The following is a 16757-nucleotide window of genomic DNA, read 5'->3' as shown; positions in this document are numbered from 1 at the left end:
TATCTCAGTCTTAGGGGGTATCTTGTTCTTTGTCCAGACTTGTATATTTTTGCTATTAAATGCTAGTTTTTGAGAGAAAAAAAAAATCACAGCTTTGTAATGAAAATGTTAGTGGACCCAAATAACTTGTATTTTAAAACATTTTTAATGAGCATTTTACTGGGGGACCTCTGTGAAATCTAAATTGTCACAACAAAATCTTACAGAATTTTCTGTGGTCTTGTATATTAAACATTCTGTTGTCTCCTTTAACAGTTCTCACAAGTCAGAAGACAAGTAGAGTGCTATTGTGCCAGTGTTTTAACAAAATACATTGGAGGATTTTTGTAGTTGTAATTCAGATCCTAGAAAGTAGTCCCTTAAAACTCATTTTGTATTGAGTCAGGGAAGGTTAGGAGAGTTCAGCCCACTGCATGTACAGGGAGTTTGTGCTGATAAATCAAGTGGCCACTGCTCAGTTTACAAAGCTTCTAAAATACTTGTTTGTGTATGTGTGTGTGTGTGTATATATATATATGAGACAGTTTTCTAATGAGTAAAAGCCGTGTTATTCTGGTTAATTCTGTACAGGTTTTCTTTCTGATGCATGTAGAATAAATAGTGCAGGTGTGTTAGGAACAAAACTTTGTGACCTAACTTTGCATATTAGGAGCCAAGAACAAATTCTGCATGCACGTATCTCCTACTTTAATCTTTAGAAGAAGAGCAAACTTTAAAAACAAGGAATACTTGAGCATAAGAATCAGACTAACTTGACAATTGCTTGCTGATTTAGATACTCCCAGAGCAATTAATCTCTTAAGAAAGATGATTTGTTTGGTTAAAACAAGGTAAAAAGGGGAGTGAAATTAGCAATACAGTTTAAGGAATGGGGAGCTGTTGATGGCAAGTACTATGTGGCTTGGAGACAGTTGGTTAAGGAGGTAAAGATATTAATAAAAATCTGTGGGCAGTAGGGTACAATAGATTTCTTTAAATATAGAGGGTGTTCTTGATGGATACAAAAGCTTAGTAACGATAGAAGTCCAATAATGGCCAAGGATGATAACTTTCTGATGTGCAGGAAAAGGCATAAATATTCAATAAATATTATGTTCTGTATTCAGAAAGAGACTGGATTATGCTTTTACATCTCACCTCCTCCATCATTAGTGATGGAAAGAACATATTATTGCTGTACCAGCAACTATTAATGTTAAATGTTTTTAAATCTGCTGCACTGACACCTACAGATACTAAAAAAAAAAAAAAAAGCTTTGAAGCTATATGAATTATTAATTTTGAGTTTTAACATATCATGGAACAGTGGAGAAATTCTAGAATGCTAGAGGGGAAGGGGAGCTAATGTGCCCAAATTTAGAAAGTATAATACAAGCACCTTGAGAAGGCAGATAGTAGTATGCTGTCAGTGAAGATTTAAAGAATTGCATAATTAATGCTGATCCAAATGGGCAAGTCAGACCTTGAACTGCTGCGTGTGGTTACTCTGTGGGACAGCTCTTGCACTTGCCTTCACCCTCATTGGGTTTCACATATTCCTGATAGCTCTTTCCTCCAGCCTGTCTAGTTTCCCTCTGAATAGAGGTCCTGCCCTCCAGCTCCTAATTTTGTATCAGTTGCACACATGCTAGGCATGCACTCTATTGCATTATCCAGGTCATTAATGAAGATGTTAAATGGTGTTTGCCCCAGGATTAATCCCAGAGGCAATACCACTGGTAACTGGTTGCCAGTTGAACTTTAAACCACTGATCACCGCCCTCTTTTAGTCTGACAGTCCAGCTGCTTTCCCATGCACCTTATCATGCACTTCCCAGAACATGTCTCACCAATTTGGCTGTGAGAAGACTATGGGAGACTGTGTCAAAGACCTTCATAAAGTCAAGATGAATGACACCCACTGCCCTCACTTTATCCACAGGACTAATCATCTCTTCACAGGAAGTATTTAGGTTAGTTGGGTATGATTTACCCTGGATAAATCTGTGCTGGCTATTCCCAGCCTCCTCCCTGTCCCTCAGCTGAAAATGGCTTCAAAGGAGGCTTTGCTCCATAACCTTTCTGTGGACTGAGATTAGGCTGACTGGCCTGTGGTTCCCCTGTTCCTCTTTCTTGCCTCTCTTGAAGCTGGGTGTGCTATGTGCCATTTTCCAGTCTTTGGGTATCTCCCTTGATGCCATGACTTTTAAGAGATGCTAGAGTGCATCCTTGCTCTGACCAGCTCCCTCAGCACTCATGAATACATCCTTCTGATCCTATGGATTTGTACATCTCTGGTTGTATTCTGTTACTGAACTGCATCTCATTTACTGTTGGTAACATTATGTTAGTACCTCAGCCTTTTCCATGCCTTCTGTCACCTGGTCCCCCTCTCCATTAAGCATTAGGCCCACGTTTTCCTTAGCCTTTTTTTTTGTTGCCAGTATACTTGAAGAAGTCTTGTCACCTTTCCCATCCCTTGCTAGTTGCAACTCCAGGAGAGCTTGGCCTTTCTTACTGCTCAAGCATGCACAGAGAGAGTTGTCTCAAATAGTTAAAATTCCACTGAAATTTAGAGACAGTGAATATGACTACCAAAGTTTGAATCTGGCCATCATGTAGGAATTTGTGCCACTATTAAAAAAGAATAGACATTTGGTTGTTTAATTATCTTAAGTGAATTCTAACTTCAGTGTTAGAATTTGAAGACTTGACATGACTTAAGCTGTATAGGTGTCCCACAGCATGTTTTTTTATGGGAAATTAATGAGAAAGTACTGTGTGTCAAACCACAAAAACCTAGTTACTTTAAAAGCTTGGTCATGCTTAATTGTTTTTCTCTTGAAGTACTAATTCAGTTTGGTCTTGCTTAGTTTGAGATTTAACTGAATGAATTAGGAATACAAATATCCTTAGGAACAGAAGGCAAAGCTGGAGGCCCGTAGAGGAAGAAGAATGTTCCCAGGGTTAGCTTAGTCTGTGCACCACAGCTGGTTGCTGGACAGTGGCCAGGAATAATTCTGACATGTTTATTTCACATTTTTTCTCCGTGAATATGTTTTGAGGACACTTCATTAAGTGTGTCCGATAGTCTTTGAAGCTCTATGCATTTCACATTTTTCAAGCAACAAACAGGGTGCTGGATACAAAAATGAAAATTATATCGGCAAGGACTATTTGCACAATGACAACACCACAAGATAAGTGAGTGAAGGCAGTTAGACTTTGATTTATTCTTTTTTGTATGTTTATCTGTGTGAGGGTTTTTGCGCTGACAGTAATAAATCCTGCAAAAAAGGTATCATTTAAGTAAATCATAGAATATGGATATACACTATGTCTTGCAAATGTTGTCCTGTTTACTGCGTGGTGAATGGCATACCAGTTTGAACAACAGCTGCTGTTTTATGTTGTTTCTGGATGCTAATCAATCAAACAATGTCACCAAATCTAGATAAGTCTATGGAATATTTTTTTCTCTCTAAATTTTACAATTGGTATTAAGAAATGTGTTTATATTAGATTGTCTAGAAAATATACTTTGTTATGTTCTGATCACTCTTAAATTATATACCAGTCACTTTGGCCCAGCAGTTCCTTTGTCAATTGGGTCAGATCTCCAGGAGCTCCCAACCAGGGAACTGGGACATTCGGTGCAGGAGAATCCATTGAAGCATTAACAGCCCTTTCCCAGAAAATGAGAGGGATGTGACTGAGCAAAGAATGTGGGTGAACAGCTGAACTTCTCTGCTGGGGTTTGTATGAAATAGTTAGGGCACAGCAGCAGCAGGGAGGGAGGAGGATGCCTCCTCTGCATGTGCTCAGCACACAGCTGGGCGATGGCTTCTCTTGCTGCAGTTATCACAAGGGTTCTACAGCTGTAGTCCACTTGGGCTGTGGAAGTTGAACTGCCCTTAATTTTGCAAGCTAAATTTGACTGTGTATTGGGAATTCTTTTTATCGACAAGTATAAAATTTATGCAGTGTTCTTTAAAACGTAAGGTACTTGCTGTGGCAGAATTTATATAAAATGTGACCTTTTCATTTTTGCACTAAGTCTGGAACTCTGTGTTTTAGGAGGATCTTTCAGTGAGACTATGTTCTAATTTGTAAACTTAATATCTGATGATTCTTTCAGTGTAGAACTGTTTATTGTATGCTTCGGAGGCAGTAAATGTGGAAGTCATATAGGATTTCAGTTACTTACACCAGTCATTAGATTTTTATGGATTTTTAAGTGTGACCTGTTAAGTACATATTCCTTTCTCAACTTTGTGGTGCATAGGATCATATTTGGGAAACACAGGATATAATTCATAGTTGGGCAATGTTTTCAATGTTCAGCATCATTAAGAAAATCCAACTGGTTACATCTCTGGTTTTACAAGTATATGTGTCCTTAAAGTGTACTTTAAAAAAGCTCTCACTCATGCTGGAGCCCACCTGGACCTCTCAGCATTTTCCTCTTGGGAGGAATTGGCCTCCCTGGGACTGGACAGGTTAAAATCACCTTTACTGGCCCTGGGACTAAGTGGCAGGACTCTGGAAGAGCGTGCTCAGAGACTTTTTAGCACTAAAGGCAAATCTCTAGAAGCACTTGATCCTTCCCTGTTTGCTAAGAATCTAAAGACAAAAGGAAGCAAAAGAGACACTGAAAGAAATAAAGATCTTGCGTTCCTGGAAGCTCAGATTTATGAGTATGCTGAAGTTCTTGGGGAACAGAGACACCTTACTCATGAGAATGTGCAGCTTAAGCAAGCATGGACAGTGGAAGAGCGGGAGGAGGAGTAGGAAGAGCAGATCAGTGAGAGTGAAGATGAAGAAAATGAAATAATTTTTTCTATGTCTAGCTATCCAGAAGAAAAGGTCCTTAGCCCTGAAACACAGCCTAGGTTATCAATGTTAGAGGCAGAGTTTGGGGGCAGAATCAGTGTAGCCCCAAACCCGTTGAAAAAGTTCTTGGTACAACATCTGATTAGTTATCTGGTATATTTTTTAGTACAGGGCAATATGCAAGGACCAGCTGTGTCTTACAACAGTTGTGAATTCTTATTCTGCAGAATGTACAGGTTATTTTTGAGTTCAGCTGAAGAAACTAGGTCTTTTTCCTTAAATGTAAGAAACTAAATATTTCAGTGTATAATTTGTATTAAGAGCTTTTTTGGTTGAGAGAAATTAGGCCTTAGAATCTAGTTTGCTTTGATTGGTCTTAGGCATTGGGTGGCGTTAGGGTTTTTTTGGCACTAATACCCTTTTTTTCTTCCTTGTTTCTTTACCTTCGGCCTTAGAAATGTATGTGTTACAGGTGAACCCCCTTGTGAGGGATGTTCTCTTAAAAGTCGTTAGTTGATAGGCGATTTGAATTTTAACATCCTGTATATATAAAAAATATAAAAAAATAAAAATATACGAAGATAAAAATAGTAATTTACATTAACATATACAATACTATATTGGCCTACATCATTTATTGCTTGATCGGGCAGTTGAAGGTTTCCCTTCCCGCTTTGTCCTTTATGCCATGTAATAGTAAGTTCCTTTTATTTATTTATTCATTCATTTATTTTTCTGTTCTTGAATGCTTGTTTTGCTTGAGTCTGTTAATAAGACACATTGAAGTAACTTTTTTAAAATGCAGTATGTTTTTTGTATGAGGGATTTTGCTGTACAAACATTATAGATGTCAGAATGTAGCTTTCTGACTGAAAGCAGACTTCTAAAGACAAATTCTTACAGAAACAACTGTAGATGATGCTCACTTTACTTATTTAGCACCATGGCAAAATTTAGTATTACACCCAAGTTTGCAGCTGTGAAGTCAGAAATAATTCCATTATTTGAGTCAGTATTGCAAAGGCAATTCCCTTTGTGAAGTTTGGAGTGATTTTTCTTTTTGTCTTCTTGCTTTTTGTTTATGTTGACTAGCTTTCTTCTAAGTCCAATGTTAACAACATGCCCAGACTTTATGAAACTAATAAAACCCCTGTACAGAATCCTTCCTGAATGACACGGTAAGTTTTATCTGAGGGATTCAGATTAATGTCCAAATAACCCAAAATACCATAGTCAAAATAGAAGAAGTGATTAAGCGGGATTGATTGTTTTTTATTTAGTCGTTACGTAATGTAAGGGTCAGCTATGATTCTGAGAAGACTTTAGTGCCACATGTCAAACTTAAGTCAGTCAGATTGTGCAAGTAAGTGTGTCATACTCTTGTCTTAATCCTTAAATCATTAATGGAATTTCTGGGGCTGTGTTACCTGAGACATTCAAATACATTTGATTGTGTGAGTTCTGAGGTATTAAATATCTCAAAAATATGTTAGGACTACCACATTAAGAACATAGAACACTTGCTTTCCTTTCAGCATTGCAGTCCTGGCTGGTTATTTCTGTAGTCTAAACTGATAATTAACAGAATGCTAAAACTTCATTTTCACCGGAAAATTGTCATTACGCTACCAGTAATAGCTTATTCCTCAAATGTCAAAGTTGAGGAAGATGGAAAAAAAGCAAGTAATGTACAAGGAAGGGTTTTTTTGAGTACCTTTTTAGCTAAATCTGTAGTGTGGTAAGAACATTGCAGCAGGAATTGCTGGAACCATCTGTCCCATGTACATGGACCCAATGTTTCCGTGATTTTTCAGGCTATCCTTTGTTGTCAAGTGGTAAATATAATTTGATTTTTGAAAGGCATTTGTTGAGGTTGGAGGGTTTCAAGATGCATGTGGACAAAGCCCTAAGTCCAGTGTTGACCCTGCTTTAAGCCGGGAAGTTGGATGGCATGACCTAGCACAGTCCCTGCCAACGTGAATGATTATGGGAATAGCTGCGTACACAATTGCAGATGTTTCTCTGATGCTATGAGGTTTTAATATAACTGCAATGAAATCTCTCTTTAGTATTTGTGATATTATTTATCTGGAAAGAAAGCTAATGTACTGCAGCAGATACATAATGAAAGATAAATAATGTGTTCTGTCCTTATTAGACAAAAGCGGTCATTAATTATGAACAACAGCAAAATAAAAAAGTCTCACAATTTAATCAGGCATTGCAAACTAAAAATCATAATGGTGTACTGCAGTTCCACTATGAATGACATTACATATTGCTAACAGATTTGTAGGATGTATAGATTCTGTCTTATAAAACTGCATTGTTGAGAAACGTGGCAAAACTTCTGAGCAGCCTGGATCCTGGCAATAAATTAATGCTTAGTTTAGGACCAGGATAACATGGCAGGTGAGGTGGAACAGGAATAGAAGGAATTACACAGTTTGAATTTTGAAATAAATTTTAGAGTAGTCATTGCCAAGTAAGAGTTTTAGATGTTTCTTTTTCTGGGGTTTTGTAAAAATACTGAATGAATTTGAATTTAAATTGTAAGAACTATTAACAACATAGATTTCATGTAGTGTCTTATAAAAATTAAATGAGTAGTTTGTATTTTCCAGAATTATTGTTTCCAGCTGCCCTTAAAATCCAGAAAAAAATGTAGCAATTTGTACTGGTTCATCATTTCACAGTTACTTTCACAATGGTAAGATCCAAGACTGTATTTTAAAATCCGAAGCTTTGACCTTTTAATACAGAATAATAGCAAAAATGTCTAATACAGATGTGGAACTTATACAGGACTCCAATTTGTGGAATTCAAAACAGTACTACTGAGAAGGTATTTACTAAGGAAAACAAAATGACAATCTGTCATTTCAAATTTGAAATTTGGAAAAAAAAAGATGGGCTTTTTTGGCATTCTACGAATTGTCTAATATTAGGTATAGTAGCAACCGTGCTGTTCCTTGCTCTTCTTTTTTTAGTTCTTCAGAATGGAGTTGTTTTCTCAAATGGAAAATAGTTGGGATTATTTACAGTTGTAAAAACTGCTCAACTACAATTTAATACATTGTTGTAAAAACTGCTCAACTACAATTTAATACATTTAGACTTTGTAAAATGAAGAATCCATATTGCTCCTTAACCTTCTCTTCTCCCAGGTGTACTTTGGAGAACCTTAGCTTTTATAAATTTTTTTGCAGGTCCTTGAATTTGCTCTCTTGGAGATACTTAGAGTTGTAAAACAAGAAGTACTGAGACTGTATGCTGGGTTATGTGCAACAGTAGAAAATGTGTGGAACATCCTCATTTCTTGCAGTGTGCGCGCTAGTCTTTTTTCATAGAATTGAAAAACCTTAGAAGTTAATATCAAAAGATTTATCTCCTCATGAAAAGCAATCACTTTTCATTTGCTTTTAATTTCAAGTCAAACTTGAAGTTGCCCTGTGTTGTTTCATAAATAAGCTTTCATTATCAGCAACATGTTACTGAAAGTAGCATAGAACCTGTCGTGTAGGCACAGTTCCACTCTGACAGATGGGCATAGTGCGGGCATGCCAGCCAACCATTCTATACATCACCTAACAGAGTATGAGGGGAAGAATTTTTGTCCAGGATTGCCACTGTGGCATTCAGTGCATGTAAGGCTTGAAGTTCAGGAAATGCACTTGGACTGGTCCATCTCATAGGATGACCAAAAATTTAAAAATAGCCTGGGTTTTAGGTTCTGCTGGGTTTGTACTGGGAAAAGTGACCAGCTGCAATGAGGCTTCTATTTCTTTTTGGCTGTGTGCTGAAGTCACCTAATGGGCTCAGCCAAAAAAATTCTGCCATGGTCACACGCTTCTCCCTGCTTAATTACCTAAGTGTGGAAGCATAAGCAGTATGCAATTTTTAATGTAAGAAAGCTGTTGTTTGTGACTATGTGCATTTTTCTGGATATAGAATAGGAGGATGAGGATCTGCTGATGTAAGATGGAATCCTAGTGTGAAAATATTATTTAAAACAGAAAACCCTGAGTAAGAATAAATCAGACTTTTGAGACTAAAGATTTGGATGGTGAAATGCAGATATTTTTTTTGCAGGTTTTTAGAAATGCAAATCGGCTATTGCTTGGTCATTGGGGTTTGGGGTTTTGCAGGGTTTTTTATTTTTTAAACAAATTGGCTTAATGCCTTGTGCTTGATTTTATAAAGTAGCCAAGCACTGCAGGCTTTTGGCAAATATACTTGCTTGAACAAATGCTTTTGTGTGTTACACTAGTCTGTCTTTGTCACTTTTACCTTCCTCAGTATTTTTGCATAGCTGCAATGTTTCAATCTTGTGTTTCAAGTCTGTCTCGGCCTTTAAATACCAATGGGTTTTGCGAACTTTACTGGAAGTTATGCTGATATGATTCATTCATGTTTTTTGGGAAACTTGGTTTCATTTGAAATGTTTCTACATTTTGGGAAATGTTTGCATGGCACTGTCATTTACAAGATGGCACAGTATGTGAAAGAACAGGTGTGAAAAATTAAGCCAATAAAATTGCTTTTGAAATATAAATGGATGTTCATGGGCTTCTGTCAGAAGAACGTCTTTTCAAAACTTTAATTTTTCTTTTTAGCTGAATGTTTTCCTTTTGAAATGAAATGATGTAATAATATTTGACTAACACTTCTCTGCATGCTTAGTTTTAGACCAAAATTCATAATTAAGCTTAATATGAAATACTAAGATTTGATTTAATGCTTTCTTCCAGTACCTGAACTAATGTTCACTACATTATAAGGTGCAGTTGCCATTGAGAAGCCTTCTTCTTTTAACAAAAGTACCAAAAATAAATTCAGTTAGGGTCGTAGTGGTTTAGTTTAATACTGTTATGATAATAAGTACTATAATTACTTTCAGATAGTTCTTTCCCAGAGGATGCGATTTTTAGTTTTGATGTCTGCTTAAAGCATGAGAATGACAGTAAAATTAATGTCATAACCTTTACAGCCTGTTTGTCATTTATTGTGTAGTATCCTAAAGGATTTTGTGTAACATCTGAAATAAATGTCTTAGTATGGACAAGCATCAAATTAGGTTAATTGGGTTCACCTGATATTCAGATTCAGTCTGTCTATCAGGACACCAATTTCATATAAAAGTCCTATGGGTATCTTTCTGTGAAAATTGCTTTTGAATTATTACATGTATGTGCTGTGCTTCATTCTGTTGTTTAAGACCAATTTGCAGTGTATTCTTTTTCCAGTTTATTTGATAGTTTTTCTTCTAGTTGGAAATCATTTATCTTTTCATTCTGTGGCAGCATAAGGAGAAGTACAGGCATGATAGGGATTATTTTGTGGCATTAAGATAAATTTCACTTTTTAATTTTGTCTACTTTGCTTGAAATTCTTGTAATAGACCCCATCTTTGAGCTTTCAGCAGCAGACTTCAAGAGAACTGTTTTGAGTTCTGGAGTACTGTGCCTTGAATGATTTTATTTATTGTCCTGTGGTAGAGAACTGAGCAAGACAGATTTTAAGATTATATAGAATTTTAGAAGTTGTATCATTGGGAAGGCTCTTTGGAGAAAGAATTATGATAATGCCAGATAGAAATAGTCAGTATCATCTTCTGTATTTGGAAGGAACCAGTATTGGGCTCAAATATAACCAAAGAAGACTGTAAGAATGTTTGCCTTCTCAGTGCTCAATAAAAACAAAGGGACATCCTGAATTATTAGTGGTGTCCGACCTAAAATTTGTTCTGGATATGAGAATTTAGCTAATAATTTCTAAGGTTGGCTCTTTTTTGAACATGAACGTGGCTTTTTATGGGAAGTAGTCATGACAAGCCAGATTTATAGTCAAATGAAAAAAAAAATATAATTCCGCTGAGAACAGGTATAGTTAACTTTATAGATGTTACATCCTTCAACTTCTGTACTGTGCCTTGATTCACAATTTCAGAACTTTTTGATAAGGCTGCACTTTGTTTAGGACATGCATCGAATGTATGTAGATATTAAGTATCTGCTAATCTTGTTAGAGCATAGCTGAAAGATGTCAGAAATGAGAAAGGAACACCAATAGTTGTACTTCTAGTGAAGTTGTGGTGGGACTGGTCCTAAGAATAGACAGTGGTCAAAAAGACAGTATCATTGTTGATAATTTCGAAAACAGTGCAAAATGTAGACAGGACAAAGTTACGTGGTTTGCTTTGTGTTTGTATTCAAAGAAAACATGCTTTAATACAGTCATACATATTAATGATGGATAGAAGAATCTGAAGGGGTGATAAGAAGAATCTTGCGCTGACTTCAAAGTCTTGAGCTGTTCAGTTTCCAAAAGGGAAGGTTACTTGATTAAATATCTGCAAAAATAAAGGATGGTGAAAGGTTCTTTGGTGTAACAACAATAAAAAAAAATAATTAATGAATGGCTAGAAGATAAAAAGTTAATTTGAGAAATTACAAATGACACTTTTTTTTTTTTATTAGTTAACAATAGCAGATCAATATACTAGCCTGTCAAATAAGTACTGTATTTTCTAGATCAAGACCATTATCTTACTGTATTTAGGGTTGAATTCAAACCAGAAATACCTCTGCAGAATGTTTGGATTTATATGGTCCAGTTTTCTGTCCTAGTGTTAGGGTTTGTGAATGCTCAGAGGAAGATGTAGAGCTTGTATTTCCACATGATATTTTAAGAATTATTGATCTGTATCCTGAAGTCTGGTTTACTTGCTATAATTCTAAGAAGAATTAGTAACTGTAAGTGAGGCACCCTCTGAAATGATCTAATGCTCCCTACAACTGGGAGGGATCATTAAAATCTGTAAGTGACTTCTGAATATTAATTTTGAGAATTTTCATTTGAACACCATTTCTTACATTGTTTTTACAAGAATACTCATTGCTGTAACTACTTCAGTATGTTTTCAAGTGTTGGATATTCTAAAGTGGAAAAAAATTTCTGAGTTTGATCCTGTAAAAATACCTTGTTGAGCAACATGGCCTTAAAGAAGGATGCTTTGCACTGTGGGTGACAAGTTGAAAATCCATGCTGATTCCTAGAAGTGTTTTGCAATTCCAAAATTACATCAATGTGATCTGTTCTCTTCTTGTAGGTTACGAGGGAGTTTTCTATATGTCACCACAACATGAAACTACATGTAGATGAGCCGACGTATGTTTGTATCCTGGGTCTGAGGGATCAGAGGTTGACTGCTTAAGTACCACGGACAGAGGCTCTTTGAGGCAGCCTGGGATCTGCTGATACCATCGGCAAGCCTCTGCCAGGAGGTGCTGTGACATACGTCTTATTACCTATGGCTCAGCATAGAAGATACAGGTACCAAAAAGCCTCACCTGTCTGCTGTGTGAGAGGTCTCCTCACAGCAGCCACACTCAATTTCCTTTTATGCTTTGGTGTTCAACTTCCTGGAAGTGGGATTGGTTTTGGCTCTTTTGTACTTTACTGCTGCCCATAGAACCATCTCCTTCTTGGAAGATCACCGTTGCTTTTTGAGAGTCATTTGCATGATAGTAAAGAAACATGTTCAAGACTTACTTTTGTGTTTGGCAGTTGCATCAGAATTTGCCCTAACTATTTTTACGTTTGTCCAAAACCAATCCTTTAGTGCTTCATGTGCTCAGAAGGGGGCTCTTGAGTGCATGTCTGGAATATTCTTTGTGTAAGATTCTACTGGCTGTTAAGTTGGCCAGGAAAGTAAGTAAACTCCAGCTGGCTCTGCTCATGGGAAATGTTATTGATAGCACTGGTATGAAAGCCTAGATCCAAGTAAACCCCCAAGTAGTTGGAGTCCCATCTGTGTCAGTCAGTGGACTCTTCTGTTACCTTCCCAAAGCCTCCAACTGCATCAGGAGAATGATAGTTCTATACCCAGTGTGACTTCTAACATGTCAGTGGTGGTCAGCCGAATGAAGTAATTATGCATCCATTCCAAAAGCTAAACCATTTTATGATAAACAAAATCTAAGTGGATAATAACACAATTTTGTATTGTCATTGTCATATTATACTGTGTCTTTCTTACTTGACTGTTGAATTGTGTTTTACCAAAGCTTGAGCAACACACTCTGACTGCACTGGAAAGAAATGGCCAGCTTTTAAGTTACTGAGCAGCCACTTGATGTAATGCCATTTTATGTCAAAGATTATGCATCAGATTTTGTGATAAATACCACTGTTAAATTCAGGAGAGGTGGCAGTGTAATATTTGCTTCACAAATGCAATCGAGTATCTTCATTGTAGCATCCATGGAAGATTCTGATTGTCAGTCAGTTATATAGGATCCATACAGTCACATTTTTGAAAGAAAATGATTCCTTAACCCCAAATATTGTCATATTGGAATTCATGACATGTCCTTTTTTCTGGCTTTAACAGGGGGTTTCAATTACAAAAAGCCTCAGTTAGTTGTGTGATCCAGAGAAAGGCTTGGTTTAAAAATCTGGTGGTATTTTTGCATGAGGTATGGGCATACTGGGATCCATTCTGAAATATAATTTGGGAAAACTATTGCTGCTATTCTGTTTTTATTTATTTATTTATTTATATTTAGTTTCTGAAAAGCTATCAGAACTTCTAAATATCTGTATTTCTTCTTCCCAGGAACATCATTCTAACTACTAAAAGGCATAATGCAGAATCCTTTAACTTTTTCTGCAGGTATAGTATACTTTCTATACTTTTTTTGAGAAATAAGATACTTGTGAATCAAAACATGGAAGAAATTTCATCATCATTAATAAATCACTGTATAAATTGTCTACTATTCTACTCTAATATGGTTTTTAAAAAAAAGCCATTATACTGTCGCATTTACCACTTTAAACAATCGCAATAGCTAAAATTATTTTCTTAAGACATTGCTAATTACTGTTACCATCTATAGTTGAAACTTGAAATGTATAAATTTGCTTCTTGTTTGATTCAGCAGAATGAAGTGTTAAGGGCTTATTACTATATTTTAGTCCTCATATAATTGAAAATCGTTGTCATATTTGACCCTCATATAACTTGGGGTCAAATCTAATTGCAAGTTAAGACTACAAGACTAGCACAAACAATAAAATAAGTATATTTCTAAATATAAACTTAGATTTTTAGATTTTAAGTGCCTTTTCTCCAGCATTTATATCCTTACACTAACATTTTTTAACTCTGTTCTTCTATGTTTTCTCTCTTCAAAAGTATTCTTTTGTTGATTTAGTTTTCAGTAGGGTTAGTGTCTTGAATTTTCCCCACCATTATTAGTAAGGATATTTGGACTGCAACTATGTATTCCCAAGCCTCTAAATCTGTAGCCGTAACTTTAATTTCCTTTCCCTTTTGATCTGTGTCACAATGCTAATGTTTAAATAGGATTTTTAACTTGAATGTCATTTTTAATGATACTTCTTAGATGTGAGTGAATGGTTGATGGATATGACATAAGCTGTAATGGACCTTTCAGAACCATTGCAGGTTGTCAGTTAAGTTTCCATTGTCAGTACTTATGTTAATTAAGGAAAGCACTATATATTACTTAACTTGAAGCCTTGAGCTTTTACTGTCATGTAAGTTTATACTTTACCTGTTTTGTGAAGACTGAGTATTTTTATGGTACTGTAATAAATCTGAGGAAGCTATTCCAGAAGGATGTCATGCAAATTGATCTTAGTTGATGAGTTCTGGGTCTAATGGGACTATTCTTTCAAGGGAGACAGTACTTGCTGTTGTGTAAAGCTATCCACCTTGCAGTGTGCTCTACGTCCATAAGCTTATGACTGAAATACTTAAATTAAATTGAGGCTTTTAAGCCTTTAAATACGAGTTTTCCTTTAAATAGGAATTTGACCACTGTTACAGTCAAGTGGAATGTGTTATCTTTACATTAACACCATTTCTGAATAATAAGAGGAGAATATAGACTGTGAAGCTGTTTGCAAAATTAAAACTGATGAATCATTTGCTTTGAGTTTTTTTAAAGACTTTTTTTTTTTCCTAAACAAAAATCCATTCCAGTCAGTAGTATCCTGTTAATCAGCTTGCACCCAGAGTGAATTTTAAGTGACATCCATGCTGTAAACTTTGGAAGGGAGGGTTCATGTTAGAAATCATAACCAGATTGTGACAAGGAGCTATAGTAGAGTGAAATCGTGGTATTCTACAAATATACTAGTCTCAGTATATATATTTATTCATTTGCTATCACTCTTTTTTGTCCTCATATCAGGTGTCACTTTAAATGTGTTATGGCATTTGGAAAATATTGAGGCTATTAGCAATTTATAATGATTTATGTACAACTATGACATTTGTACATTTCTTACAAATATAAGGATTGAAAATAAATGGTATTGGAAGTAGAACCTATCCATCAGTTCCATTCACTATAGCATTTTTGTCAGTCTTTCTATACTTTGAAAGTGCTTGTTATTTTTCAGTGAAGTATGGAAGTAATGGTTAGTGCAAGTTGAGTGACAGCATAAACCCTTCACTGCTGCCATTTGTCATGTCATAGCATGTATTTTCTGTTCTGTAATTTGAGACTTACTCCTTCAGGGCATCTATATTGTTATCAATTTAAAATATTTTATGAGAAAGGTGATTATCATTTGTATAACGAGCAATTGTTGCTCTGTGTTCAGATGTACTTTTCTGAATAATGTGAAATATTTAATTACTGAGATCACAATTTTTTCCTAGGAATTATGAAATTATCATGGAAGAATCATGTTCTGTCACTCATACTCAAGCTAATATTCGCTGTTAAGCAAGTGCTGGGTTTTTTTATGGTGCTCCATAATGACATAAAACACCAGCATGCCTTAAGGAATTGAAATACCTTTGGCACTGTCAGATTTCTAAAACATTTTTGTTAAGATGACTCTAACATGAAATAATTGCGTACCTTATACAATTATTGTGCAAAATAAAAGGCTGTGCCAGTTTATTTAGGAATTTATTTCATACTTTTTTTATCTTTTTAAAATATACAGTGGAAAAATATATCACAGGCTGAAATCATAGTTTTGCTCCTTGAGTATATTTATTCTCATTTTTTAAAAAATCATACAGTTCTTTAAAAACTCATTGTATAGTTTAGTACATTTTGTATCCATGTTAGTACCGGTCATTTGGTGCTGGGAGATCTCAAACTTCAATTAGCCATGTAAATGTGTTCCTTAGCATCAACTCTCACTTTGCTGGAACCCCTGCTGCCTTTATATCATTAACATAAATGCAGGTGCAAATAGCATTTATGTACTTTGATAGAAAGCAGTTGGAGACATTTCACTGTGGGACATGACACTTTCAGATTGTGTACATCTGTTCAAATAACGTATCCAAGCCAGTGACATGAATGCAAGGATAAAAACATCTGCCCCTGAGACCATTTGCCATACGGCAGATGCTTACATCTTTATTTATGCAGATGGTTTGTGTGATGAGCTGAGCAATGATGAAGGTGAGAAAGTTTGACAAAGATTTCAGGGTATTGCTTGGGATGGGAAAATATGTTTGTAACAGCGCTTCATTTTCAGATGTCTGCCAAAAGAAGAACATCTGTTATAAATACTGATGTTTTTAGTAATATGGATGTGTTATTTGGGGCATTAACTAGATCAACACAAAATCAGTAAAGGATTAAAAAAACACCCCCACTCTTGCACAAAAATTGTACTGCAGCTATATAAAAGATACTAAATAGTTTAATAGAAGTAATTACTTTTAACAGAAAGCTAAGGCTCAGCTGCTTTGCTTGAAGATGTTCTCAAGCTTATACAAAACATTTAATTGACTGTGAAGTTTGCAAAGGTATTTTCATATCTGAACGTGAAGCCGTTCAGAGGTTGCATGCAGCGCTGTGAAAGATTTCATGACTTAGGGGATTTTTCAACAGAGGCCGTCTCCAGCGTTGCAGAATTAAGAGACAGATCGTTTAGCCTTT

The 16757-nt window shown here is 35.8% G+C and overlaps 1 protein-coding gene across 9 annotated transcripts in view; it reads left to right on the top strand.

Annotated features, from left to right (window-relative positions):
* The window catches only part of ZNF438 (zinc finger protein 438), a 57741-nt gene that overhangs the window by 21287 nt on the left and 19697 nt on the right, over positions 1-16757 (top strand). For 7 of the 9 annotated variants that reach the window (XM_056334276.1, XM_056334278.1, XM_056334270.1 and 4 more), the window contains 2 exons: positions 11924-12147; positions 13433-13489. In XM_056334276.1, the coding sequence (XP_056190251.1) occupies positions 13462-13489 (28 nt within the window). In that variant the 5' untranslated portion in view covers positions 11924-12147; positions 13433-13461. The remainder of the gene's footprint in view (positions 1-11923; positions 12148-13432; positions 13490-16757) is intronic. The other 2 variants (XM_056334277.1, XM_056334272.1) reach the window with 1 other exon arrangement.

Source organism: Falco biarmicus, chromosome 4 (assembly GCF_023638135.1).
Source record: "Falco biarmicus isolate bFalBia1 chromosome 4, bFalBia1.pri, whole genome shotgun sequence".
NCBI lineage: Eukaryota > Metazoa > Chordata > Aves > Falconiformes > Falconidae > Falco > Falco biarmicus.
This window is presented reverse-complemented; position numbering and strand designations above follow the sequence as displayed.